This window comes from Petromyzon marinus, chromosome 29 (assembly GCF_048934315.1).
Source record: "Petromyzon marinus isolate PM22_M1 ecotype Great Lakes invasive population chromosome 29, UKy_Petmar_22M1.pri1.0, whole genome shotgun sequence".
NCBI lineage: Eukaryota > Metazoa > Chordata > Hyperoartia > Petromyzontiformes > Petromyzontidae > Petromyzon > Petromyzon marinus.
In genome coordinates this window covers 2,958,095-2,984,960 of record NC_133695.1, presented here as the reverse complement: position 1 = coordinate 2,984,960, position 26,866 = coordinate 2,958,095, and the positions used below count along the sequence as shown (strand labels likewise).

Sequence of the window (26,866 nt, the reverse complement as noted above, 5' to 3'; positions counted from 1 at the left end):
GGGGCGGGATATTTATATTGTTTTGTGAGTGCATGTAACATTTTGCATTGCGTGTATGTATTTAATAATATACATGCATGCATGCCACGGTGTTTGCGTTTGCCTATACAGCCGTGTGTGTGTGTGTTGGTGGGGAGCGGTGGCGTAGCGGTTCGCAGCGCTGCGCTACGAACCTTTCAACCCGAGTTCGATTCGGTGACGATTATCCGAACCAGTTCTGGGCCTCCCCGAGGTCGACTCAGGCTCAAATGAGAACCGGGCGGCATTGTGGTAAACACCGCCGAAAGGGAGGCAAAGGCGGCCATCGGTGCTCCCTAACAGCACTTGTCCCAACAGTCGGTCAAGGCTATGCGGGGCATCTTTGTCTTTGTTTGGCTGTGCAGTCACCAGCCGGCGCTGTGTGTGCTGTTTAACCCGTCCAATCACGCTTGACGTATGCAGCGATTCGCTATGTTTACAACCGTGACATTTGTCAGTCGCTCACAAAAATACACAAAACCCGTAAGCCTTTCGCGTGTCCTAACTGCGCAGAGGAAACAGCTATTTAATCACGCAATTATTCTAATTAATGCAATTTGTTGATAAATGGAAATTATTCGAGTGGAAACTGCCAAGGAGTGACCTTGTGTGGCATTGTTGAGGAATTTTGGCGGCTTGTTGTTGATGTGTTTGAAAGTGGTAGTGTGGGGTCATGGTGAAACTTTTAAAATGTCACTCCCTCTCTGAAAGCAGGAAATAAGATGATTATTAATGATTTTGTTTTTTTACAGATTACCTGCCTATACCAAGTATGACCCGACCCAAAGTAAATTACTGCCAAAAAAAAAGTATTGCCTTTGTTTATCTAAGGAGAAGCCAGCGAATTACTAGGTTCATTTTCCGGACAGTCTAGCTTGCTTGGCAAGGCTGACCAATTTGTTTTAGAGATTTAATTTTCACTCTACATATATATGTATAGCAAACCTTTACAATCGTAATACATTATTTAGTGATACTGCGTTATGCATAAGTACAAATAAACTAAAAACAAAGGGCAGCAAAATCCCAACAGTAACAAACAACTCGACACATCTGTCAATAACTTTGCGGCCTGCAAAGGAAAACAAATTTATAATAAGCGACGTTATGAGCAATTAGCCGGTCCTCATATTGCATAGAAAGGCCAGAGGCAAAGAGAGACAGAGTTGACAAAGAAGAGTTGGAGAGTGGGGGGGGGGGGGGGCTCGCCCATCGCCCCCAGTGATGTCCTCTTCTCCCCCCCCCCCAATGTGTGCAGATACTACTGACCCTATTGTATGTGGGGTACAGATACTACTGACCCTATTGTATGTGGGGTACAGATACTACTGACCCTATTGTATGTGGGGTACAGATACTACTGACCCTATTGTATGTGGGGTGCAGATACTACTGACCCTATTGTATGTGGGGTGCAGATACTACTGACTCTATTGTATGTGGGGTACAGATACTACTGACCCTATTGTATGTGGGGTGCAGATACTACTGACTCTATTGTATGTGGGGTGCAGATACTACTGACCCTATTGTATGTGGGGTACAGATACTACTGACCCTATTGTATGTGCGGTGCAGATATTACTGACCCTATTGTATGTGGGGTGCAGATACTACTGACCCTATTGTATCTAGGGTGGAAGGGGGTTAATTTGTTTTTGGGACGGGGGTCGACAATTTTTGCAACTTGTTGTTGGGTCAACTTTTTACCCCAACATCTGCGGGGCGGGGGGGGTCTACTTTCTATAACTTTTTGATTCAGGCCTTCTAAAAGGCTCTTATCGTTTAGTTCACGGACAAACGGACACACGGAACGCCGGGCTTTCATAAAAGAATTGCTCAATACATGGAAAGTTATGTATTCCAGCATAATATATGAAGTTTAACACGTCGGCTTTTGTGACCAATATCATCCATACAACGGGTTTTTTTGGGTTAGATCGCGTAGCCCAAACAACCTGTATTATGGATAATGGATGAAACAATCGTTGACGAAACAATAATTATATTGATCATACTGGTTAAGAAGGCTCATATAATTACGGATAATAGATGGTGCCTGATGAGAAGTGCGTGAACAAAAACACTTTCTGATGGTGATTTTTTTTTAAAATAGGCATGTGAATAGTGACCAAATAGTAGCTATTGAGTAACAGATAAACCCTTAAACAATCAAAGTATTAACAAAATTATAAAACGCTGCAGGCACATTGTGTTGTGCCAAGTTTAGTTATGATCAATGAAAGTGTAGAGTTTATATTTAAAAAAAGAATTAATAATCATAACAATCACACGATTAGCATCTCGTGCTTTCTTTGAGAAGGGAGCCAATGTCAATTAACGACGACGCTGTAATAATTATTATGGTGCTCTAAAACAATATATTTTTTTCTGGAGTAAGTGAGTGATACTTTAAACTATTCTAAACAAACAAAAAAAATATACATATATTCAACGCCATGGATAGACCCAGGGCACCATATTAGCCGAGTCCATCTGGGTCAGTAGACCCAGACAATATTTCTGCATCCAGCACACTCCATGCAGAATAGCTCTCGCTATGTATGGCTTGCGGCGAGCGGGTCGCGAGTGTACCGCAGTTTACCAACGGCTCAGGAAATATTCGTTGAGAAATTAAGCCCTGGCACACACGCCCATTGCTGATCGACATGAGTGCGTCTGCGTACACGCCATCGTGTACGCTCACATGCGTTGGGATTTGCACGCACGAAGTTGCTGCGTCCAGGTGTGCGTGTTTGTATCAACGTGCAATCCCACGAGTGTACACACGCGCACGCAGGCGCGATATTTACCCAACTTATTCGCGGTGATTTGAGTGACTTTGACTCTTCCTATTTGAATGCTAATTGCGCGACTGGCTGGCGGAGGGACGTGACGTATAATGCGAGTCGATGGTTGCGATTTGCAAAGCGGCGCGCAGCCTCTCCTGGCAGATGATGAGGTCCCGGATTTAATTAACTTTTGGTGTAAAGCGACAGCCGGTTGCGATGCCACCTCGCGTTAAGGAGGCCTCCTTCTCAAAGCCCTCCCCCCCTCACCACCACCCCCGCACTGCACTTCATCTCTCTCTCTCTCTCTATTTCTCGCCCCCCCCCGCTCCCACCACCACTTCTACTCATCCCTCGCCCACAGCCGAAATCCCCACAGTCTTCGTCTTCTTATGAGACGGCGCATCAACAGCTGCGCGCAAACTGCACCCGTCCTCCTTCATTTGTCACTCCACAGTGCGACTCTCCGGTGAATTGTCGGGGGGGGGGCGCCACGGAAGATTTGAGAATGGGATTTTTGTTTGTTTGTTATGTCACTTTCTCTCTCGCTCGCTCTCTCTAGCTCTGCGCGAAGACTGACGGCGTTACATTGCGCTTTAACGCAAGGGGGTCGGGGGGAGCCTTTTCCTTACCGACGGCCAGATAGGACATTCAAATGCTTTTGGGCGCACATTTAGCACGCACGCGCTCCGTCGCTGCGAGTGGCCCTTGCTGTGACAGAAATGGCCGAGCGGGGCGCTAAAATTTGAAACGCAGCGTTGTTGCCTGGTCGAATGTATTCCCCTCTAGCAACCGATGAGTGCGGCTAAGATGCTTGCAGTCTGGCAATGGGTCGGCGTCATGTGGCTGCGGGTTTAATGAAATAAAGTGGCGTCCTCTATCCAGCCTGCGTGCCATAGCTTTCTCATGACCATGTTAATATGACAAACCAGGGCATTGCTGCGAGTGCGTTTTTTTTTACTTGCGCACAAATAGAAAAGATCCTCCGTATAGCCTGAACAAACTATTGGGGCAAGTGTTGTTAGCGAGCACTTATGAAGGCCGGCATGGCACATGTGGGTGTTGGTGGCCAACACCATGCCTGGCCGCCTTTGTCTCCCCAGTGGCGATGTTTGCACACCGAACCAGGTGCTCGTTTGAGGCTGAATAAACCTATGGGAGGCCCAGGACCGGTTCAGATAATCATAATCGTCACCGGTGTTGGTCGTGAGCGGGAATCGAATTTGGGTCGCAGCACAGAGTAGCGCTAACTGCTACACTGCCGCTCCCCACTCTCGTGCACACACACAGACACGCACACACAGACACACACAGAGACACACGCACACGCAGGACTCGGAGTAAAATGAACACCGAGTTGGGACTTTTTCAGAAATTTTTTTTCAGAACTTTGTGACAACCTTTGAACCTGCAAATGTTAACGCTCATCAGTTAAGTTTTACAGCAGTTGTTTGAAAAGCAGCGTTAGGTTACGTTAGCTTGGCGTTAGGATGGTCAATTGTGACGTTTTATAACACTGACATTCTGTCAAACCCTTTTCAGTGGAATTGTCATTGTCATGACATTTGGCGTTGCGTTTAACCTTATTAATTTCGCTATGATGCTCGTGAAATGGAATTAATGAGAGAAAAAAACGTAAAGGAACTTTTCGGAGGTTGATGCATTTTGAGAATAGTTTCATTACAGATTTAGAATTCTCGCAGAGCGTGTAATGAATGCTGCGCAATTGCTGCTCTCGAATTTTAATCAAGGTTGAACAAAAAAGTACGAATACCGCGCTAAATGCGTTCATTTCAAAAGCGATTAGGCTGCCCGCGTTCACAATGAGACATTTCTGCATGCGACTCGCAGAGCGCTCACGCTGCACGCGACGTTAATGCGCCTCCGTTTATGAACGCGACACAGTTTAAAAGTCTCCATTCGAGACCGGCGCGCTAAATTTAGCGCGCATTTTTTCTCTGCCCCCTCTTGTTTCCTCTTGAATGAACCTGAATGCACGCGGGGCGTTCTTAACAAAATTACAAGAATTCTGTTGTAGTTCATGATCTGTTTAGGGCACCGCATAAACCAATTATATGTTTTTTTTTTCCAAAATGGCCGGGTGTCGAGTTTTGTCCTCTTAATCACAGAAGTTAGTTCAATACAGGAGGCCCCCTTTTTGCAATCGTTCTTTTTGGGACGGCAAAAAAAGCCGACACTCGATATTACTACAGCATGTTGATTGCTCGACACGACCACCAGCTCAGAGTCACTCAGTATTTATCCGATCAAAGCAGCCACCCCTTATTAGGCCTGACTTAAGAAAAATAAGGGGGGCCAGCTTTCTGGGCATTCAAATGTGTGCTGCTGTGGATGTTTTGTGTGTTGTTTTTTTACTTACCAAACTCCATTTTATTTCATATTCTTAGCTCTTTCGGTAAAGTCACGTTGAAGGGAAACAATAAAATAATAATATATATAATATATTTTATTGCTTTTTCGCCACACACGTGTTGAGGGATTCGCTCTACCAGACCAAGCCCTCAACGTGGAACTGTTTCGTCATGTTTTGTGTTCCATCACCACGCCGCAGGCCCACGATCCCTTTCTGCCTCCTGTTTCTCTCCTCGCGCTGCTCGACATTGGAATTTCCGCCCATCGTTTCTCTACCCCAAGTTGGTTAAAGCCTCGCTCAATTCAAGAAGGAGCGTCAGTGTGTATCAATTGCACAATCGACCGTGCCTGTTTGTTGCTGGCCGCTTGGGAGTTTTGAACATTTGGGGGCCCTGTGGTCAGCAACCACGAAAAACAATGTTTTATTTATTTCTATCTAGCGCAATTTTGTTTTGTAACTTATAGCAAAATGGGTGAGGTAAAATGTTTTGTGTTTACGTGTGGTCATTTTTGAATGCACAATTGCCAATACCCTATATTTATCGTGATTGTTTCAACGTTGATCAGAGTTGCATTGTACTTGCCACGTGAAATATACTCTAAATCTCAAGAGGCAATGCATTAAACGTGATTGATTATTACACCTCAATAAATGTATCCTTAAAAACGATTAAATCCCATGTTAATTTGTACTTAATTGCAGAGCATAGGCCCAAAAGCCTTAATTGTGAAGCGTTCAGCAACAACACAGCGCCGTCAATGTTGTAACAGATATAAGAGTGTGACACATTTCTTCAAGTGAGTGAGGTTATTATCGGAGCTTGGGGAAAAGAGACGATGGGAGAGGATTTCAAAGTGGAGCAGTGCGAGGAAAAGAAGCAAACAGAGAAGTGTTGTGACCTGCAGTGTGGGTGAGTGGGTAGGTGGGTGAGTTAGTAGGTAAGTGAGTGGGTGGGTGAGTGAGTGGGTGGGTGAGTGGGTAAGTGAGTGGGTGGTTGAGTGGGTGAGTGGGTGGGTGAGTGGGTAACTGAGTGGATGGGTGAGTGGGTGGGTGAGTGGGTAAGTGAGTGGGTGGGTGAGTGGGTAAGTGAGTGGGTGGGTGAGTAGGTGAGTGGGTGAGTGGGTGGGTGAGTGGGTAACTGAGTGGGTGGGTGAGTGGGTAAGTGAGTGGGTGGGTGAGTGGGTAAGTGAGTGGGTGGGTGAGTGGGTAAGTGAGTGGGTGGGTGAGTAGGTAAGTGAGTGGGTGGGTGAGTGGGTAAGTGAGTGGGTGGGTGAGTGGGTAAGTGAGTGGGTGGGTGAGTAGATGAGTGGGTGAGTGGGTGGGTGAGTGGGTAAGTGAGTGGGTGGGTGAGTGGGTAAGTGAGTGGGTGGGTGAGTAGGTGAGTGGGTGAGTGGGTGAATGGGTGGGTGGGTGGGTGAGTGAGTGGGTGGGTGGGTAAATGAGTGGGTGGGTGGGTGAGTGAGTGGGTAAGTGAGTGGGTGGGTGAGTGGGTGAGTGGATGGGTGAGTGAGTGGGTAAGTGAGTGGATGGGTGGGTGAGTGCACTGTGACCTCAGTATGTCTGAGAGGAAGCAGTCTGGGAGACCGAGTCCTCAATCATTGGTGAAGGAATCAATGAATGATGTTAAATGTAAATACGAAATGCTCATAAAAAAAACATATACATAAGATAGATAACAATTGTTATTAGCTGTGGGCCTAGGTTGTGGGGAGCATAGGGCAGTGTAGCAAAATCCATTGTTGTACTGTGGATATATCCTCCAATATCTGTGCCACCCACCCCCTGTGGTTCCAGGATCGGCCTCATCAGCTACCTGCATACCCACAAACCCTGGCCATCATTGCTGTCCATGGAAGATCATCATACTCGACCTTGAGGGAACCCAAATGATGATGACCCAACCCACACTGTGACCAGCGTGGTGTAGTTATGGTCAGTGTGGTAAGGCCCTCATCCAGGAGCGAAGTGACAAAAGATCTGGACACAGGTCACTGTGGTTACAATCGTACACTTCAAATGTATTCCAATCATATGTTTGTTTTGAATTAATTCTCCGCGAGCGTATACTTATCATAAATAATTGCCCTCAACCCACTGCTGGATGAAGGCCTCTGCAATGTCTCGCCACCTCTCACGAGCTGCAGTGTCATGTCTGTACTGTACAGTGAGGAATTTGAAGTTTGGAATCTGATTTATTGATTGCTTCTGTGGACAGGTGTCTTTTATACAGGTAGCAAGCTGAGATTAGGAGCACTCCCTTTAAGTGTGCTCCTAATCTCAGCTCGTTACCTGTATAAAAGACACCTGGGAGCCAGAAATCTTTCTGATTGAGAGGGGGTCAAATACTTATTTCCCTCATTAAAATGCAAATCAATTTATAACATTTTTGACATGCGTTTTTCTGGATTTTTGTTGTTGTTATTCTGTCTCTCACTGTTTAAATAAACCTACCATTAAAATTATAGACTGATCATTTCTTTGTCAGTGGGCAAACGTACAAAATCAGCAGGGTGATCAAATACTTTTTCCCTCACTGTATGTAAAACAAAGAAAAAAATGTTACTCGCACATTTGCGTAACATTGCAGACAGCGGTGGAAATGCAACTTGGGCAATGCCTAACGTTTCAGTCTTTCCTTTGTGGTTTATTTTTTTCGTCGTCAAAAAGCAGAAAGAGCCGGGAAGGTTTCCCGTCGTCAGACAAGCGACTCCAGAATTGGCGCCGAAACAAAGACGAAGGCGGGAGAGATTCCGCGGCAGCTGAAGAGAGATTGAGGTCTCTCTTTAACAAGGGCCCAATTTGTCCACTGATATGCCAGGAACAAAAAAAAACACGCATAACAGGGCCCCTTTACTGTGGTCTGTGACTTTGTAACCAAACCTGGCAGGAATGGCAAATAATTAGGGCGACAATGGCATATAAAAGCGAAAGATCTAAAGACAGGTTACGCTCCTTAGTAATGTTAAAAAAAAAGTCCCGTCTGAAGATCTTCTATATTCCTACCTAATTTTCTCGTGTTTTCACCCCCCCTTCCCTGCCCCTACATGCCCCCCCCCCCCACCTTTCCTTGTTTCTGTACGTTTTTAGACATTTTACAGAAATAATGCGCGGGGAGCTTTTTTTTGTAAAGGCGAATTTTTTTTGTGTAATTGCGATCAGGTAGGTGTGAAATGAAACTTCTTGATAATGAATTATTAAAAAAAAATAATCATCATAATACTAGACACCTATGCTGCATTGCCATATTCTAAAAGTAGTTATTCGTTGATTGAATTACTACATTGTTTCCCATATGTAAAGAGCTTGTCAATGCTGCAGTGGTGTCAATGTTGGCGCAACAATTCACCCTCTGGTTGCCCGGCGATGGAGTCAATTGCCATTCAGGTTTGTGATTCAAGAATCACAAATGGTAGTACCCCTCGTGGCTGCAGGGGTGACTTAACCCATGGCAAACGACAAACACAAATGAAATCAACGTCCATACAAGCAATGAGATGCATGTATTATGAGTGTAATGATTGATACTAATTGATTATTCCCCCCCCCATCCCCCCCACCCCCGTTAATAATTTGAGCTGTGTTGATTTATGCACATATTTTATCTGAAACGTTACATCACCATCCGCTTTCAGCATCCTGAATATGGCACGTAATCAAGTCTTGTCGAAACAAGCCATGCTTCCACAACATCTACGCGTATGCGTAATAAATCATTTGCTCTGCCAACTAATTTCATTACATATTATTTGATGGGGTTTTTTTTTTGCCAGTTACCTCAAGAAGAAAGTTACCTCAAGAAGAAAGTTGTTTTGATCATGGCGCAGTCCTTGCTGTGACATGGATCGTAAAATCTGACAGACAGACCACAAAAGCCTGACGAGTGCACGAAACAAACACGGAGAGCCACGCACTTAAAGAGTCGCACTCACGAGACAGAGGTGAGCAACACGTGGGTTATGAACCGCACGCGAGTCGGAGGCATAGCATTGACCAAAGGCAAGCTTACGTGGTCCTTGGCAAGGCAGGTGAAGATTGACGGCAGAGTGGCAGACCAAAGGAGGGAACGTGCCCGCGAATACGCCCACCGGGTGAGATGGAGCAGCAGAAGTTTAGATGGTTCGTTTGCACGGCAAGACAGTGAGGAGTTTGGAGACGGCTTCCGAGATGCCTTCATCCTGCAGTGGATAGAGCATGGCCGACGATGCTCATGTCTCGAAAATAAAAAAAAATAAACCATTGCCAGTCAATAGGAACAGCCCCTGAGTCGTTAAGAACTCGCCCCAAAAAAAATATTCTGCTCATCACCTGCTGGTTTAACGACATTTTTATTTTACGCGATCTAACCCAACAAGAACCTCTATTGTGGGTTAAGTCAAGTACAATGCGCTGTTTTTTTTTTTTTAAAGACGTGACCGTGAACACGGGGGGTGGTCTGAGCGAGTGGTGTGGAGAGAAGAAATAGAACACAAAACGGGACGCCAGGCAACGCGCGCACCCCCTCGTAATGCCAATTTATTTTGAATGCGAGACTCGGAGAAGGCCAAAGCGCTTGTCCCCTTTTGTCGGTCCCTTCTATGTGCGCCTGCGTGTACGTTAGGCCTCGAGGGAAGCCCAGGGAAATGGGCGACACAAACAAAATGCCCACTGCACAAAGGGTCTAAAAATAAAAGCTCGTTAATCACAGCATTAAAAAGAATTGCTGACCGGCATTCGCCTCGGCGTGCCGTTTTTTATTACTACTATAACACTTTCTCTCTCTGTCTCTCTCGCTCTCTTTGAACTTGCACCTAGGAAAGTCACATCACAGCCCAGGGACTGCATTTCCTGCGTGCAGGGACCAACGATGGTCTCTCTCTCTCTGTGTTCCTCTTCTGCGTCTGCATCTCCATGCGTCACTCCTTCTAAAGCACTTAGAGAGAAAAAAAAAGAAGCCAAAACGTAAAGTGAACATTGCGCAGCCCTGCAATTGCTCGGTCAGATCACCCGCGAGCTGAAGTCTGCTAGACGGAGCTCTGGAAAGCACCTCTTGAGTGTATTTTAGTTGGCCTACTCTTCTTTACTGGCCAGACGTCTTGAAGGAGCTGGGAATACCCACACTTTACACTCCTCCACCCCCACACGCGAACCTGCCGATCAACTTAACTGTGCTCTTCCCCTTTCTACTTTTGGGTGGGCGGAGGCGGCCGGCAGGTGAATTTAAAAAAAACGGTGCTGGGAGATCGAATTTAACTGACCTCCGCCTGCATTGCTGACCACAGAATTGCACTTAGCAAGAGTGCACTCGAGTCGTATTCCCGCTGGGAAATAGTGGTGGAAACGTGTTCCCATCTTTTCCCAGCCGGTCCAATTCACGCCAAAAGGGTGGCAGCATTAACAGTTTCGTCGATTGTTTAGAATTTTTTTTGTTTGCTATTCTTCTTCTCGTCGGGGGAACGCCGCGCTGCAGAGCTAGTCCGCAGATCCTCAGCGCCGCATATCAGGGCCACTTTCTTCGCATAAACCTCCAATGTGCTCACACACACACACAGACACGTGCGCGCGCTTACACATGACCCAAGAAACAAAATGGCTTGCATTAATGGCTCTGACAGTGGCAATAATAAACAACGTGCACGTCGCTGGCGTGAGGTGGGTTTGGGCGCTCGAATCGGGTGAAAGGCGCCCAGGAGGTTGCGAGGCTAAAACATATTTTAGGGCTGTTTCTCACGAACCTCCGGGGCAATTGCAGTGCAGCGAGCACCGGCACAAAAAAGCACTAAACAGCAGGGAGTGAAAGCAACGGTCAATTAAGTAGTCCTCTATAATAATAACAATTTACAGCCCCGCGTCAATCCACTGTTGGATGAAGGTTTCCCCCACCAGTGAGTGGCGAAGCGTGGTTGGCGAGGGATGAATTGGGCCCAACCACACCCCGCGTCCATATTCTTTCGTAGTACCAGCGACCGGGCCCTGGGGCAGTTGCACCGCCTGCACAGTCGATGGCCATGGCATTTAACTCTCCATGCCTTTTTGGTGTTGGGGAGTTTTGTTAGGCCATAGCTCGCCATGCTGGTAAGTATCGGAATCGGATAATCTATTTATACTGGAGGAATCCGATGAGCTGTAAAGCTCTTTTTCACAGATGTCCAGTCGGGGCGAGTAAGAACGTTACAACAACAAACAATACAAAAACAGGAGTGCAAAGTACAATGAAGCTAAACAAAACACTCAAACACGTACAAATAAAACTAAACCATCCCCATCCTACCAGGCAAAGCTCACTGATGTATTACATTATTTCTCAAAAGAGACCGAGCCACAAATGATTGCTCAACAAAGTGGCCCATCATTTGGACATTTATAGCAGCAAAATAATATAAACAGTCTAAAGTGTGAGTGGGTGGCAGGAGCTCAGAACTGGTTCAGATATCGCTCACCACTGACGTTAGGCGTGGCTGGGAATTCAGGTTCATTGAGTTGCATGTTATCAATCTTCGTCCACTACCTTATTATGCATCTGCTGTGTCATGTCGTGTAATTTGGGGAGCAATAGTGTAGTGGTTAGGACATTGCGCTACGAACCCGACAACCAGAGTTCGATTCCAACTCACGGCTAACATTTGCGACGAATGTCTGAACCGGTGCTGGGGCCTCTTTTAGGTCGACTCAGCCTCAAGTGAATACCTGGAGAATGTGAGTAAACATCAATACTGGGGAGACAAAGGCAGCCCAGGAGTGATGGTGGTTGTGGTCCTGGCCACACCACCCACTCGTAACGCTGCGCCGTCCATCATAGGCGCTTGCTAACAGCACTTTTCCACAGTCTGTATGTCTGTAGGGGGATATTTGGCTTTGTGTGTGGTTTGGACTAAAACATCCGTTGTAATAATCGCCGTCATCAAGTTTGGTCTGCTGCTGCCGCTGTCGTTGTTAATATGCGAAAACATTTGGATAAAAATCCCCAGCTTGCAGTGAACGTTAGTTCACCAAGACGTTGGCAATTTACCATCCCCCCCACCCCCATGGATGTGACGACTCATTAAATAAACGTACATTTCCGTGATTATCGCCCGACGCTATGAAATCAACTTTTTACACTTCTGTGGCTGAATTGAAATCCTGTAGTCACGTCCAGTGGAGTGAACTGCGTCAATTGTAAGTGCTGCCGTTCACGTGGCCGCTTGTAAAATATTGTGTTTTGTCTTGCACGAGCCTATATCGGACGCGGGATCCTCCATCATCATGGCCCGCTCTCCCACCCTCTTTGGCTTCCGGTTCGCCCAACGAATTGCGTGATAATGTCTCACTTGTCACACACAGACGCGCGCACACACGTGCGCGAAACCACAGCGTGCTTGCCACAAACGAACCACCAACAACGTCGCCAGATCTCGCACCAAGGAGCGTAAAAGAGCAAACATCGCTCGAACTCCGGTCATCAGCGGAGGCGGCCGGCGGGCTTTTGGCTCAGCCATGGAACGACCCAAAAAAGTATGGATTCCTGCAGTCACGAAAGCTTCAAATCAAGATGAAAAGAGACGTTGGCAGAGGGCACCGCGGTCGCGCGCCTTCCGATGCACTTCTGCGGCGGCCGTCTGGAATGCCGCCTCTTTCCTTCCGGTATTAGGAAGCCACTGGGAGCGAGCACACTTTTTAAGTCACCAAGATTGAAGGCGCATTTCTTTAGAACTACTTTTTGTGGATTATAGAGGGGTAGTGTATAGTGTAGTGTAGTGTATAGTGTAGTATACTAGTACAGCACTAGTGTATAGTGTAGTGTATAGTGTAGTGTATAGTGTAGTATACTAGTACAACACTAGTTAGTTCATAGTTCATTTTTTTGGTATAGCCCTGTGAGCCATTCGGCTCTTGAATCGGGTGCAACCGCAACAAACAAAAAGCATGAACAAGAAAACATCTTAAAGTGATTATGTGACTGTGCAAACAGAAAATACAGGAAAAATATCAGTCTAACTCCGTACTACAATAAACAAAAACATGGCCAAAACAAAAAAAAAACTTTTCGAAATCACCAAAATATAACCATAAATCCAATGTAACAGTGATCATAGGGACTGTGACCGAATTTTTTACAATAAACTACATAAATAAATTATAACACCAAAATCTAGAGCCATATTTTAGGCCACTGAATAGCAATGGCAGCTAGGGTTGTACAACTCCTCTAGAGCAGTTTTGAGTGAAGATCTCATAGGTAGTGATTCAAGTTGCAGTTTATTGGCAATAGCATTCCAGACCCTGGGGGCATCAATAGCAAAGGCCCTTCCTCCAGTTTTTGTACGGCAATAGGGAATGTGAAGCTGGTAAATGAGCGAAGACCTAAGGTCAAATTTGTTCTTTGAAACAGAGAGGAGATCCAGTAGGTAGTCTGCGGAATTTTTTTGTAAGTACATCGTGAATAAATAAGATATGGTGCACAAGCCGTCGAACATTAAGAGATGTTAAGTTTGACCCAATGTAGAGATCACAGTGGTGAGTCCTATATGGGCAGTTCAATGCAAATCTTAAGGCCGAGTGATAGATGGAATCAAGCTTCTTCAGTACAGTACTTGGGGCTGATTTATACACGATGTCACAGTAGAGGCAGTATGGTAGCTTTTATCAATTCCAAACGGAACATTGGGGGGAAGCAGTGCTTGTGTAGATACAGAAAACCAATTTTTCTTTTGGTCTTTTTACCAATATACTCAATGTGATCTTCAAAACTAAGTTTTTAATCCAGGATGACCCCAAGATACTTATAGATCTTGACTTGCTCTATTTGAAAATTATTCAAGGAATGTAATTGGGGAAAAATAACTTCCTGCTTTAGTCCCGGAGAGAAGCATAGCACCTTGGTTTTGGAGGTATTCAGGACTAGTTTAAGAGAAACTAGCTGATGTTGTAGTTTGTTGAAATCACCCTGGAGCTTAGCAATCACGTCATCCGGAGAGCGGCCAGCAGTAATCAGTATCGTGTCATCTGCAAAAAGATTTACCCTGGAATGATCCAGTTCAGTGCCCAAGTCATTGACATAAAGAGAGAACAAGAGGGGGCCGAGGATGGAACCCTGTGGAACCCCTTTTGTTATCTTAACACTGTTTGACCTCCAACCATCTGTGAATACAGTTTGGGTGCGAGAAAAGAGGTCATTTTTTAACCATTGTACTGTGTTCTCGGAAAAACCGAGGCAACTTAGTTTACTAAGCAGGGTGTTGTGGTCAACTGTATCAAAAGCTTTGGACAGGTCAAGAAAAAGACAGGCACAGTACTGCTTATTATCAACGCTATTGTAAATTTGATTCAAAGAGTCTAATGCAGCAGATGTGGTGCTGTATTTTTTCCGGAACCCAGATTGTTGGTGGACAGGAAACTGCTAATTTGGTAGTTCAATAATTTTTAAAAAAATTTCATCAATGGGGACAAAATTGAGATAGGTCGGTAGTTGTTGGGATCATCTTTAGGGCCCCCTTTGTGAAGTGGACGGACATAGGAATGTTTCCATTCTAGAGGAACTGATGCTTCTTTGATGGACAGGTTGAAAATATGGGCTATAGGTTTGTATATTAGGTGACCAACAGTTAGTAGAGCAAAGACGGGAAAACTATCTGCTCCGGTAGAGGAGGACCCTTTGAGGTAGGACAGTTGTTTCAGAACATTACTTTCGTGGATTGGTTGGAAACTAAATTCGTTTAATGTTTGGACAGGGGTGTAGGAATTTGCAGGAGCAGGGGTGACTCCCAATAAATTATCAAAAGATTACCAGCTTCAGAAAAATGAAGGTTAAAATTGGCAACTATTTTTTTGGGATCTGAAAAATATTCCCCATTTCGGTGAAGCTCAACGGGCAGATTTTCTGTTTTGGATGCCTTTTCGATAGATTTGATTGTTTTCCAAAAAATCCTGACATTTCCATGTGATTCCAGGAGAGTGGAGGAAAAATAGGCATTTTTTGCCTGCCGTTTTTTTTTACGCATCTATTCCTTAAAATCCTGTATTCTAGCCAGTCATTTACCAAATTACTTTTCTGAGCACATGTCCAAGCCTTGTCCTTAGTTTTCATGAGCTTTGTAATCAAAGGATCATACCATGGTGAGCGGTTGCCTTTAGTTTTAAATCTAACCAACGGAGCATGTTTGTTAAGAATTTGGAGAAACGTGTACCTGAAAGTCTCCCAAGCCGTAGTCAGGTTGGGGATATCACAGACCTTATCAATATCCGAGATATATACACTACACACTACACTACTGTGTAGTGTGTAGTGTAGTGTATAGTGTAGTGTATAGTAGTGTAGTGTATAGTGTAGTGTATAGTGTAGTGTATAGTGTGTAGTGTATAGTGGTGTATAGTGTAGTGTGTAGTGTAGTGTATAGTGCAGTGTATAGTGTAGTGTATAGTGTAGTGTATGGTGTAGTCTATAGTAGTGTATAGTGTATAGTGTAGCGTATAGTAGTGGTGTATAGTGTAGTGTATAGTGTAGTGTATAGTGGTTTATAGTAGTGTATAGTGTAGTGTATAATGTAGTGTATAGTGTAGTGTATAGTGGTGTAGTGTATAGTGTAGTGTATAGTGTAGTGTATAGTGGTGTAGTGTATAGTAGTGGTGTAGTGTATAGTAGTGGTGTATAGTGTAGTGTATAGTGTAGTGTATAGTGTAATGTATAGTAGTGGTGTATAGTGTAGTGTATAGTGTAGTGTATAGTGGTGTAGTGTATAGTGTAGTGTATAGTAGTGTATAGTAGACTAGTACAGCACTAACCGGTGTGTTGGAGAGAAAATCCACAACATTTACAATCTGAGTACGACGTTTCGCCAGTAATTACAACCAGCTTCATCAGGCGAAAGCCAGATTTGTGTTTCGTTTGTTGTCGCCACACCCCCCTCCAGACCTCCGATAATTATCACTGTTGGCTACGTACGGCGCGAAAGAAGTTCAACATACGTACTGTTATCTCAGTGGTGTGGCGTGGTTGGTTGGCATGGGCCCGGGTCGCAGGGCAAAATGATCGAGGACACCCTTGCCCGCGTTCTCTCTGCTCGTGGGTTCTGGGTGCAGTTCACTTCCTGGAAGCTCGATATATAGCGACACCACTGCTGTGCCAGCAGCTGCACACTTGCTGAGTTCTTGAAACGGGCCGTGATGTCAGACGGCTAATACCATCCAGCCTCCACCGGCTCCTGATTGTTAGAGTCACACTGCAGATGTTAGGTGGATTTGCTAAAACAGATCCGACAAAACAAGGTAATTGTGCCCAATATCCACTTCTTTGTAATTCACCTAATTTTATCCCAATATTTTTTTCGGAGGCATGTCGTGAGCTAATGAAACCATTAGGATCTCTCTCTCTCTACTTTTGCCGAGTAGTTCAATCTTTCGTGTGAAAAAAAACGGTCCACAGACGCGGATACCACAGAGCTACGTCTGAAATATCTTCAAGTGACCTTTGAATCCAACAGAAGTCAACAGTTCTTTCCCACCCGGTTTTAGCCAGGTATGTTCTGCTGCCTGCCACACACTGAACACTGATTAATAGAATTTGTCTAACGTCCCAATGCAGGACCGTTCTGAAAAAAATAAAAGACTTAAGTGAGATTTCCCTGGATAAACAAAGGGCATTATTATTCAAGTAATCCATTTACATTGAGAGAATGTTCCACCGTGGAGATGGAGTGATGAAAGCAGATCAGGTGCAGGAGCTAGATGGATTGATTCATTACAGCACCATGAGGGATGGCCTTCATCCAACAGTGGACTGATCACAGCTGCTGCTGCCAATGATGACTCAGTTTATATACCACTGCCATATTGAGTACTATTTAATCCCGAATGAATGTTGTCATCTCTGCTTTGCATCCTGAATTAACCTTTGATATATATTTTGATTTAAAGCTTTCGTGACTGCAGGGACTCATATTCTTGCCTCTTTCAGTAAAGTCACGTAGAAGGGAAACAATAAAATAATAAAAAATATTAAACTTTGATATATATTTAAACAAAAACATTCCAAAGCCGCCGTACTTACAAAATCACTTACCATGCACGTTGATCATTGGTAGCGAGAGAGATGGGTGGACGGGGGGGGGCACGCTTCCATTTGTATCGTTATTCTTCTTGTTTGAGCTTGATAATGATGCCTTGGCGTGTGCCCGCAACGTGATGTGTTGCGTTGCGTTGAGTTGTTTATAGTTGTGGCTATTCTCACATCCAGCGCAGAGTACGTAACCCCAACGGCAATGTGCTCCATCAACCGCAGGACGGTGTTAGAGGTCCGGCGGCACCTGTCCAATTTTTACGATTACAAATATCACCTTCCTACCCATAACCCCGCCACCCTCGGTGTTGTGATATTGCACGGAATTTTGTTGGGTTTTTTCCCCCCTCTATACCGCCCCCCGCCTCGCCCTCTACTCATGGGGCGCCACGGTGGTGAGATGTTAACTACCTTGCCTGGTATGCAGGAGGTTGTGGGTTCGATCCTGACCCTGACGATGCCTGCATATTTGGAGTTTGTGTGTGTCTCTCTCTCCCCGTGGTAGCGAAGATTTCTCTCTGGGTCCTCCGGTTGTTTTTCCTTCCACAGTTAGATACACGCGGGAGAACGAAAGAGCATGGATTCCTGCCGTCACGAAAGCTTCAAATAAAGATTGAACACTCTTAGAGTATTTGGCTGCTGTACATTTCCACACGATAAGCCAATTCGGGGAGCTATAATTTGTGGCCAGGTCGCTCCTGAAAAAGAACTATGGAGCTGAGTGTGCCTTACCTGGTAACATGAAAACAAAGTTAAACTCGTTAATATTATAAGCATCAGGGCGAGAGTGACAGAGTCTGTATGTTGACCTCGAGGGTTAAGGAGTTACGGAATGAACTAAAAACACTCCTCTTGGCCTTGACTGCCAAGCATAGATATTTTTTTTTAGCAAAGTGCGCAATCTGGAAAGCATGTAGTTATGGTAATGCTTTTAGACTCATTAAGATCAACACATTGAGCATTAATCATATGTCAGTCCTGTCCCAAGCCATATAATTTACCCGTTATAAATCATCAGCGGTGAACGTATTAATCATTAATATGTGTTGTGTCGTGTGTTAACGCATTTTTTTTTCAAACATTGACGCTGACAGAGGTTGCACCTCCTTCAGATTTCTCTCCTCCCTGGGGAGGTAAAAATATCATCGTTGTGTGTGAGTGAGAGTGAGTGAGAGTGTGCGTGTGAGTGTGTGTGAGTGTGTGTGAGTGTGTGTGAGTGCGTGTGAGTGTGTGCGAGTGTGTGTGAGTGTGTGAGTGTGTGTGAGTGTGTGTGAGTGTGTGTGAGTGCGTGTGAGTGAGTGTGAGTGTGTGCGAGTGCGTGTGAGTGTGTGTGAGTGCGTGTGAGTGCGTGTGAGTGTGTGTGAGTGTGTGTGAGTGTGTGCGAGTGAGTGTCTGCGAGTGTGTGTGAGTGCGTGCGAGTGTGTGTGAGTGTGTGTGAGTGTGTGCGAGTGAGTGTGAGTGTGTGCGAGTGAGTGTCTGCGAGTGTGTGTGAGTGAGTGTGAGTGCGTGTGAGTGTGTGTGAGTGTGTGCGAGTGAGTGTGAGTGTGTGTGAGTGTGTGTGAGTGCGTGTGAGTGTGTGTGAGTGTGTGTGAGTGCGTGTGAGTGCGTGTGAGTGTGTGTGAGTGTGTGAGTGTGTGTGAGTGAGTGTCTGCGAGTGCGTGTGAGTGCGTGTGAGTGTGTGTGAGTGCGTGTGAGTGTGTGTGAGTGTGTGCGAGTGTGAGTGAGTGTGTGTGAGTGAGTGTGAGTGTGTGTGAGTGTGTGTGAGTGTGTGTGAGTGTGTGCGAGTGAGTGTCTGCGAGTGCGTGTGAGTGCGTGTGTGAGTGTGTGTGAGTGTGTGCGAGTGTGTGTGAGTGAGTGTGAGTGTGTGAGTGTGAGTGCGTGTGAGTGTGTGTGAGTGTGTGTGAGTGTGTGTGAGTGTGTGCGAGTGAGTGTCTGCGAGTGCGTGTGAGTGCGTGTGAGTGTGTGTGAGTGTGTGTGAGTGCGTGTGAGTGTGTGTGAGTGAGTGTGAGTGCGTGTGAGTGTGTGTGTGAGTGTCTGCGAGTGTGTGTGAGTGTGTGGGGAGCGGTAGTGCGACAGTTAACGCGCTGCGTTACAAACCCAGCGACACGAGTTTGATTCCCGCTCGCGGCCAACACCGGCGACGATTAATTGAATCGGTCCTGGACCTCCCCTAGGTCGACTCAGCAAATGAGTACCTCGTGCGGTGTGTAAACCTCGCCACGAGGGAGACAAAGGCGGACGAGCGTGGTGCTGTTCACCTACCCCCTCGTGTGCGTGCCAGCTTGCATAAGTGCTCGCTAACACCACTTGCCCCAACAGTCTGTTAAAGGCTATACGGGGGATCTTTGTCTTTGTGAGTGCGTCTGAGTGTCTGAGAGCACATATGGGCATGCATTCACGCATGCATGCGTGTGTCTAGTGTGTCCCCGTATCTCGTTTCACATTAATCAAAAGGGGTCAAATGATACCAAAGATAGTGGTGTTAGCGCGTTGTCTGAAATGCATTCTGCGCAAAAAAGGTTTTTTTTTTACCAGCAGAAAATTAAGCCTTAGATAATTAAGTTACATAAGAAAATAAATAGTGGACTTTGGCATAAATAATATAATCATAGCCCGTGGCTAAGCACACTCTCTTTAGTTTTTTTATGTGTTACATTTGCCAAGTAGGTAATGCTGTGATATTGCGCCATTACGTAACTGGATGTACTGTAGCCTCCAGCGCGCCTCTTCGCTACCTGCCACGAAATCCCCCACGATGTATCTCCCCCTCTCGCTGCTCTCAAGAAGGGCCATCGCGCACGACCTCAGCCTGCCGGGCCTTAAAAAAAGAAGGGTTGGGGAGTTTCTTTTTCCGCCCCAATGAAGAGTTTGACGAAGACGGAGAAGTTTTTTGCTCTTCGGTTCACATTCACGCGGACGACACTTGGTTGAACGCGTCACCGTGCGAAGAGGTGGAATATTTGGCCCAGTGGTGGAGTGTGGCGGGAAATTGCCCTGGTACAAGGAATGCGATGGTAGGACCTCCTGGGTAACTTTCCACCCTCGTCCTAGCCCAGCGTCCGAGTTCCTCCGACCCGTGAGGGCCTTTACAGATGCACCGCCTGCACACTTCCATTGCTACGGCAATGCATTTGGCATGCCCTTTGGAATGGATTTACGCCGCTTGTCAAATGTTTCATGGTTGATACGGCTGCCCGCTTTAGCAGAACATCGTTAATACATTACGGACACAGTATCAGGTGTTTATTGCTTTACCAGTGGTGTAGTGTGTGGTTGGCATCGAACCCTCGGTCATGGAATGAAATGGGGCCTCCTCTCTGACATGCGCCCTCACAACTCCCCCCCACACCCCTTTCTATCTCTGGGTGCCAGTGCAGTTGCACCGCCTGCACACTCGATAACAAGGCCACTCTGCTTCTTCGCCTGCATGGACCACCTAAAGCGTAAACCATTTTACGAAAACTCATGTACACGCATGGATTATGTAACGCTTTTCGTCACGTGTGCGTTTCGTCTTTGGAAGTATTTCATTATCAGCAGCGTGGAAGCTGTCGGGGCAAAACGCATTCGCACATTTGCAAACAGTTGAATACTTTGCCCTGGTTTGTCTCTCCATGTTTTTGACAACCCTTCGGTGAGTTTGACTGGTTTTCGGTACGGTTACTTTACCGAAAAAACCAATGAGTAATTTATGCAGTCATGAAAGTTTTTATTCTTTATTAGTAATTATCTCTTTGGAAATATGGCAATCTTTTCATGATATGTAGATATCAAAATATTTATTAATCATTCTAACTAATATCCATCCACTTTGCCATTCGTCATGGTCACACGAAGCAATCAATCCGGTGGATCCTGCACATGACCTGATTTCATGGCTCCATCTCCAACACGGTTGGGTGAAACGGTGGCTAGGAGATGTTAACTACCTCGCCTGGTATACAGGAGGTCTTGGGTTCGATCCCGACCCTGACGCCTGCTGTATATTTGTAAACTGCGTCTCTCTATCATCATCACAGTGACGAGATGTTAACTACCTCGCCTGGTATACAGGAGGTCGTGGGTTCGATCCAGACCCTAATGCCAGCTGTTGTATATTTGGAGTTTGCGTGTCTCTCTCTCCCCGTGGTCACGTGGTTTTTCCTTCAGGTCCTCACAGTTTCTCCCTCCACGTTTAGAATCAGGAGTTCAGAGTCTTTGGCTGCTGCTCTATTTTCACGTGATGAGCCACTTTGTTGGGCTATCATTTGTGGCCAGGTCGCGTCTGAAAACGAGCTATATAGTTCAGTGGGCCTTACCTGGTGAAATCAAAAATATAGTTTAGTTTTAGTTTTCCGAGGTGAACATCATCTCCATTGGCTGCCACTCTGTCATAGTGGGCTCTACCTGGTAAAATAAAAAAATATGTTTTATTTGTTACTGATTTGCTTACCTTTCCTATCATTTGCACTCCTATCGTGTTTTTGCATTGATTGTTGTAACTTTTTGACCCGCCCCAGCTGGACATCTATGAAAAAAGAGCTTCATAGCTCATCGGATTCCTCCAGCATAAATACAGATTCCTGATTTTGTTTAGTCTCGACCACCGACATGAACAGGTGAAGAGCCTAAGTACCGGCACGCTCACCACACAAAAAAAAAACCCACGTGGCATTGGTTTAGGAGAGCGTGATGGAGTGCAGATACCTCCTTGAGCAATGCTAAGAGGAGGGGGGAGGGGGAGGGGGGGCACACGAGGCATGGCGACTCGTGCGATGCTCCCGCGCGTGATTAACGATCGTGACTCCGTTATGAACTTGTGCCCGCGCGATCTCTCTTCTTTTTTTTACGTGACACTGTCGGTGGGGAAGCTTCCTGTGTGGATGTGGTGGGCGTGAGTGGGATCTGGAGGGAGAAGGTTAGGGTGAGATGCCGGGCGGCGGGCGGGGGGGGGGTGTGCAAGGGGACTTGAGGGGGGCTTCAGGGTAGAACATTTACTAATCCCAACCGTCTGTCCCCCACACAGCCCCCCCCCCCCCCCCCAAAGCAGCCGTTTCTCAAGGGAGGAACAATACAATATGGGGAAAATGTGTTGTGAAGTTTTTTGCACACCACGTGCCTTTTAAAGTGTATTAGAAGCTAAGAATATAATAAGGAGGAACAGGAAAAGGCCATTTGGTGCGCCTGCTCTGGTCGGCAGCTAAGCCAATCCTCTCTATTGGAATGTTATGGGAGTTTTTTTACCCTTGACAAACAATGCACCATGCTTTCCTAGTTTGTGCCAATTCCTGCAAAATATTAAGCATTACCCAGACGTTCAACTTCATTCGGCAATACACACATAAGGTGTATTAGGCACTCACGATACATAACTTGCCCCAATGCATCAAATGCACCAACCTGTGTTCATTAAACGCACAGCTATATATTTCTTGCGGTATATGTACACTGTAATAACATGCAAGTGCTAATAATAGTACGATTAATAATGTACAGCCCCCTGTCAATCAACAGTTCATTGAAGGCCTGCCTCGCCACGCCATGTGCCGGTCGTGGTGGGTGTTTGACCATACTTCCCCACGCTGGTCAATGCGGGTTAGAGAGAGCGGGGGGGGATGGTTTGAACCCTGGACCAGGGCCGGATTAACGGAGCAGATTTAGGGTCTGCACCTTGGGGCCTCAGATTGTCAGTACCCCCCTTGCCCCCCCTGCCCACCCACCCCCCCCCCCCCCAATATAAAGAGAAAAATCTTAATCCAGAGCTGCCCAGAACCAGTTCAGATATCACCCGCCACTTGATATTATTATTATTATTATTATCCATGGGCCGGGAGTCGAACTCAGGTCGCATGGGCTCAGAGCGCAGCAGTGTGCTCACCCGTGAACATGTATGTCTCGGGAACTTGGACTTAACCTTCACCCTGTTTTCATAAAACGCTCGTGGCTCTAAAAGACCACGAGCCACCGCACCTTCCTCGTTGGGCTAAGATAAGCGACGCGCTGGCATTCTTCTGATGTCTCTGCTCGAAATTTACGACCGTGACTTCACAGTGAACTTGTGCCCGTGGACACATAATATATATGCGAATTTTCCACATCCCATATGTGTGCGCGAGCAGTATGCGCGCGCATATGCATTGTGTGAGCAAGCGTGTATATGTGGCTGTGTGTTTCTCTGCACGGGAGCGGTGGGACAGTGGTTAGCGCACCGCGCTACGAACTAAAGGGACAAGCGTTCGATCCCTGCTCACGACCAATAACAGTGGCCAATATCTGAACCGGTCTCCCCTAGGTCGACTCAACCTCAAATGAGTACCTAATATAGTGTGCAAACATCGCTACTGGGGAGACAAAGGCGGTCGGGCGTGATGTTGGCAACCCACCCCGTCGTGTACCATGCCAGCCTTCAAATGTGTTCACTAACAGCACTTGTCCCAAAAAATATCTTAAGGCTACACGGGTGAATTTTGTCTTTGTGCATAGGTCCGAGTGTGAGTCACGTGATGGGTTGTTGTTGTTTTTTTTCCCGATCCCAGTTGCTGAGCACAGACCCAAAGGCCCAACACGTCATGCGGTCAGCAACAAACAGCACTGTTACATCTGTAACAGGTGAGGGTTAATACGTCTCATCGAATTGAGCAGGGGTTGTAAGAACCTCGCCTTAGTGTCAATGGACAACCCGAGTTCGATTCCTGCTCGCGGCCAAACAATAGCGGTAAATATTATGAAGCGATCCTGGGCCTCGACTACGTAGACTCAGCCATAAATGAGTATCAATGTGGCGTGGTAAACGGGAGTGGAACTGGTCACAACCACTCTCTCGTGCACAGAGGCGGCCTTAACGAATGGTCCGTGTATTTTTTTTAATTTCTTGGTAAATTCTGTATGTTCACGGGACAATCTAACACAAATAATACCCTGTCTTATTTCATTCACGTTATGGAATAGTTCTTTTCTTTTTCATACTGGGCTTCAATTCATTCACATGTGCGCTACATAAACAATTACTGATGCGTACAGTCTTTTTAGTAGTATTGCAGAAAACATCTGTTATTTATCTTTCCATGTTAGGTCACTGGTAAGATCTTGTAAGTTTAACGTTTTCCACTTCACAGCCTGCGACTTTGAGCCCGTGATGTGATGTGGGAGGGTAGGGGGGGTCGTGAAATTTGTGTCCACTGTTGCACTTTGCAATTCTCATTCAACTTTTACACAGGTACTGGAAAATAAACAAGTATATATAGGTCGATAGCTACTGCTGGCATTAGGAAGCATAGTAGTTCAGCCCTATGCCAATCCACTGCTGGATGACGCGACGGTTATAGACTATGATTAGCACGGTTGGCTGTGCACGGTGCGAAAGAAGTTCAATACACATACGTGATGCAGAGTTCTAGACTAAAGATATCCGGCTGAATACAAGAACGTGTGTAGCATTCAGAGTAAAAATTTAATTCGGATTAGATCGCGTTAATATAAATGTGTCGTTAACACACCACCACCCGACACAGCCAATCAGTAAGGTTGATAACGTTAAGAAAATGTGCCAATTAGTGACTACTTCAGCATACCTGTGTGTTGGAGAGTAAACCCACAACATTTACAATTTGATGACGACGTTTCGCCGGTAATTACAACCAGCTTCAACAGGCGAATTGTGCCAGAATGGATTATTGTGTAGTGTATTCATGCATATAAAAAATATATATACACATGATATACAAAAACCGAAAACATATGGTACAGCCCTTTGTCACTCTACTGCTAGATGAAGGCCCCCGTACACAACGTCAGTCGTTGGAGATTGATTGACCATACTTCAGGCAGCTGGCTACGGGTTCATAGAGTGGGTGGGGGGTAGGGCAAGAAAGGTTCAAATGCGAATTGCCTCTGATGTCAGCCGTGGCCGGAGATAGAACCACACGGCGCTGGGCGTATAACACAGCGCACGGACCCACCGCGCCACTCCAAACACAATGATGACGATGATGAACAAACAACAAGGTGAGTGGAGCGGTGGCGCAGCGGTTGGCGCACTGCGCTGTGGACCAAGCGCCCTGTGTTCTATTCTCGGCCACGGGTAAACATCAGTGGGCGAGTGATTAATCAGCACCAGTCACGAGGCTTCTCCTTCACCCATTCGGGTCGAGAGCTGCCGTTGGCATTAAGTAGCTTTCTAATAATTCATACAAGACCAGCCCTTCCCCACTCCACTGCTGGATGACGTTGTGCTTATACACTATGATACACAGTTCTACACTAAAAATGTCCAGCTGCTTCCAAGGACATGTGTAGTATACGCATGCATCTTATTATATATTTAAAACTAAAACATGCTACAGTACTTTTTTTTAACCACTGCTAGATGAAGGCCTCCCGACACAATTGACCAGCGTGGTGAAGCATGGTCAAACAACGTCTTTGACCAGCAAGGGTGTGGATTGCCAAAGGGAAGATTACGTTATAGCATATACAACGACAATACAACAAAAAAAGACAAATACAGCAGAGGGCAAAGCTGCATGACACGGAGGTGGAATTCGACGGAAACGCGAGCGACGCAACCGCGCATGTGGCAGAGGGACGACGCTGATCGCGATGATGCGGGCACGAGGAGGTGGCTGGCGGCTGGGCTCGCGGTGGTCGAGGCAGAAGCAGAGGGGTGGCGGCGTGAAGATAAAGGGACCCGTTGCGCGAGAGGGGGGGGGAAGAGGAATGCGAAATAAAAGAGAAAGAGACAGACATGAGCACTTGAGAGTAGGGTCGAGGGAGAGAGCGTTTCAGTCGCGAACAGACAATTCAGCAGAGAGAGAGAGAGCGAGAGAGAGAGAGATGGGGAGAGCAGAGGCGGAGGGGTGGATGAGGAGGTGGGGGGGTACCAGTCACACTCGGGGTACAATGTCTTCTGTCGTCTGAACAGCCGCCCGTTTCGAGACTTCGTGATCACAGCGCAGGATCAAAGCTCGCGGGATGAAGATAGGGAGAGGGATAGTTACTTGAAATTCTATTCTGCCGGTGAAATCTTTCGGGAGAATAGAAGTTTGGGCAGCAGCACAAGGGGATCTTTGTTCGGCGGCCCAGCATTAAAGCGGAGCGGTGGAATCGGAAGGATGCGAGGGTGATATTAATGCATGTCCACTGATGATTTGGTTCAATGGCTACAATTTTGAGCTACAAAGAACTGCTGATAAAGAAGGAGGAGAGGGGGGGGGGAGAAACGGATTTTCTTAACATACAGTATGTAACGATACGCGCGCCTTGAATGCTATGTAGTCGTGACGTGCTTGCAAAAATGAGTTGATGCGACTGACTGCGTTTTACAGTGGAACGTTTTTTTTGTGTGTACACACATTCGCCAATTGCAATATTGTGCCGACCGCTGCTTTGTTCGGTCTCGACGGGGCAGCCCGCGTCACGTGATGCAACGACGGCGGTGTTCGACACTCGGCTTCAGGTGGCACGCACGGCGCCTGTGGTGGGAACGCGCGGCGTTCGCGCGGTTACAAAAAAAAAATTTCGCGCGTTGCGTTAGATGCCTAATGATTGTTTAAGCGAATGTACGAATTGCATACACGTCGACTGCTTTAAGGGGGAGACGTTTGCTGATTTTGGTCGCAAGAGGGCAGTGTGAGCTGTGTGTCCCATGCGCAGACGCGGGGGGATACACGCAGATCTTACTACGAGGGCTGAACGATT

At 46.3% G+C, this 26,866-nt stretch overlaps 1 protein-coding gene and 1 long non-coding RNA gene across 4 annotated transcripts in view; both read right to left on the bottom strand.

The window, feature by feature from the left end:
* The window catches only part of LOC142929359 (uncharacterized), a 34,323-nt gene extending 14,339 nt beyond the window's left edge, over positions 1–19,984 (bottom strand). The window contains exons 1-2 of the mRNA XM_076070583.1: positions 19,885–19,984; positions 9,188–19,225 (exon numbers count right to left, since the gene is read on the bottom strand). Of these exons, the coding sequence (XP_075926698.1) occupies positions 18,300–19,225; positions 19,885–19,984 (1,026 nt within the window). The 3' untranslated portion in view covers positions 9,188–18,299. The remainder of the gene's footprint in view (positions 1–9,187; positions 19,226–19,884) is intronic.
* The window catches only part of LOC116947345 (uncharacterized), an 87,451-nt gene that overhangs the window by 38,363 nt on the left and 22,222 nt on the right, over positions 1–26,866 (bottom strand). The window lies entirely within an intron of this gene.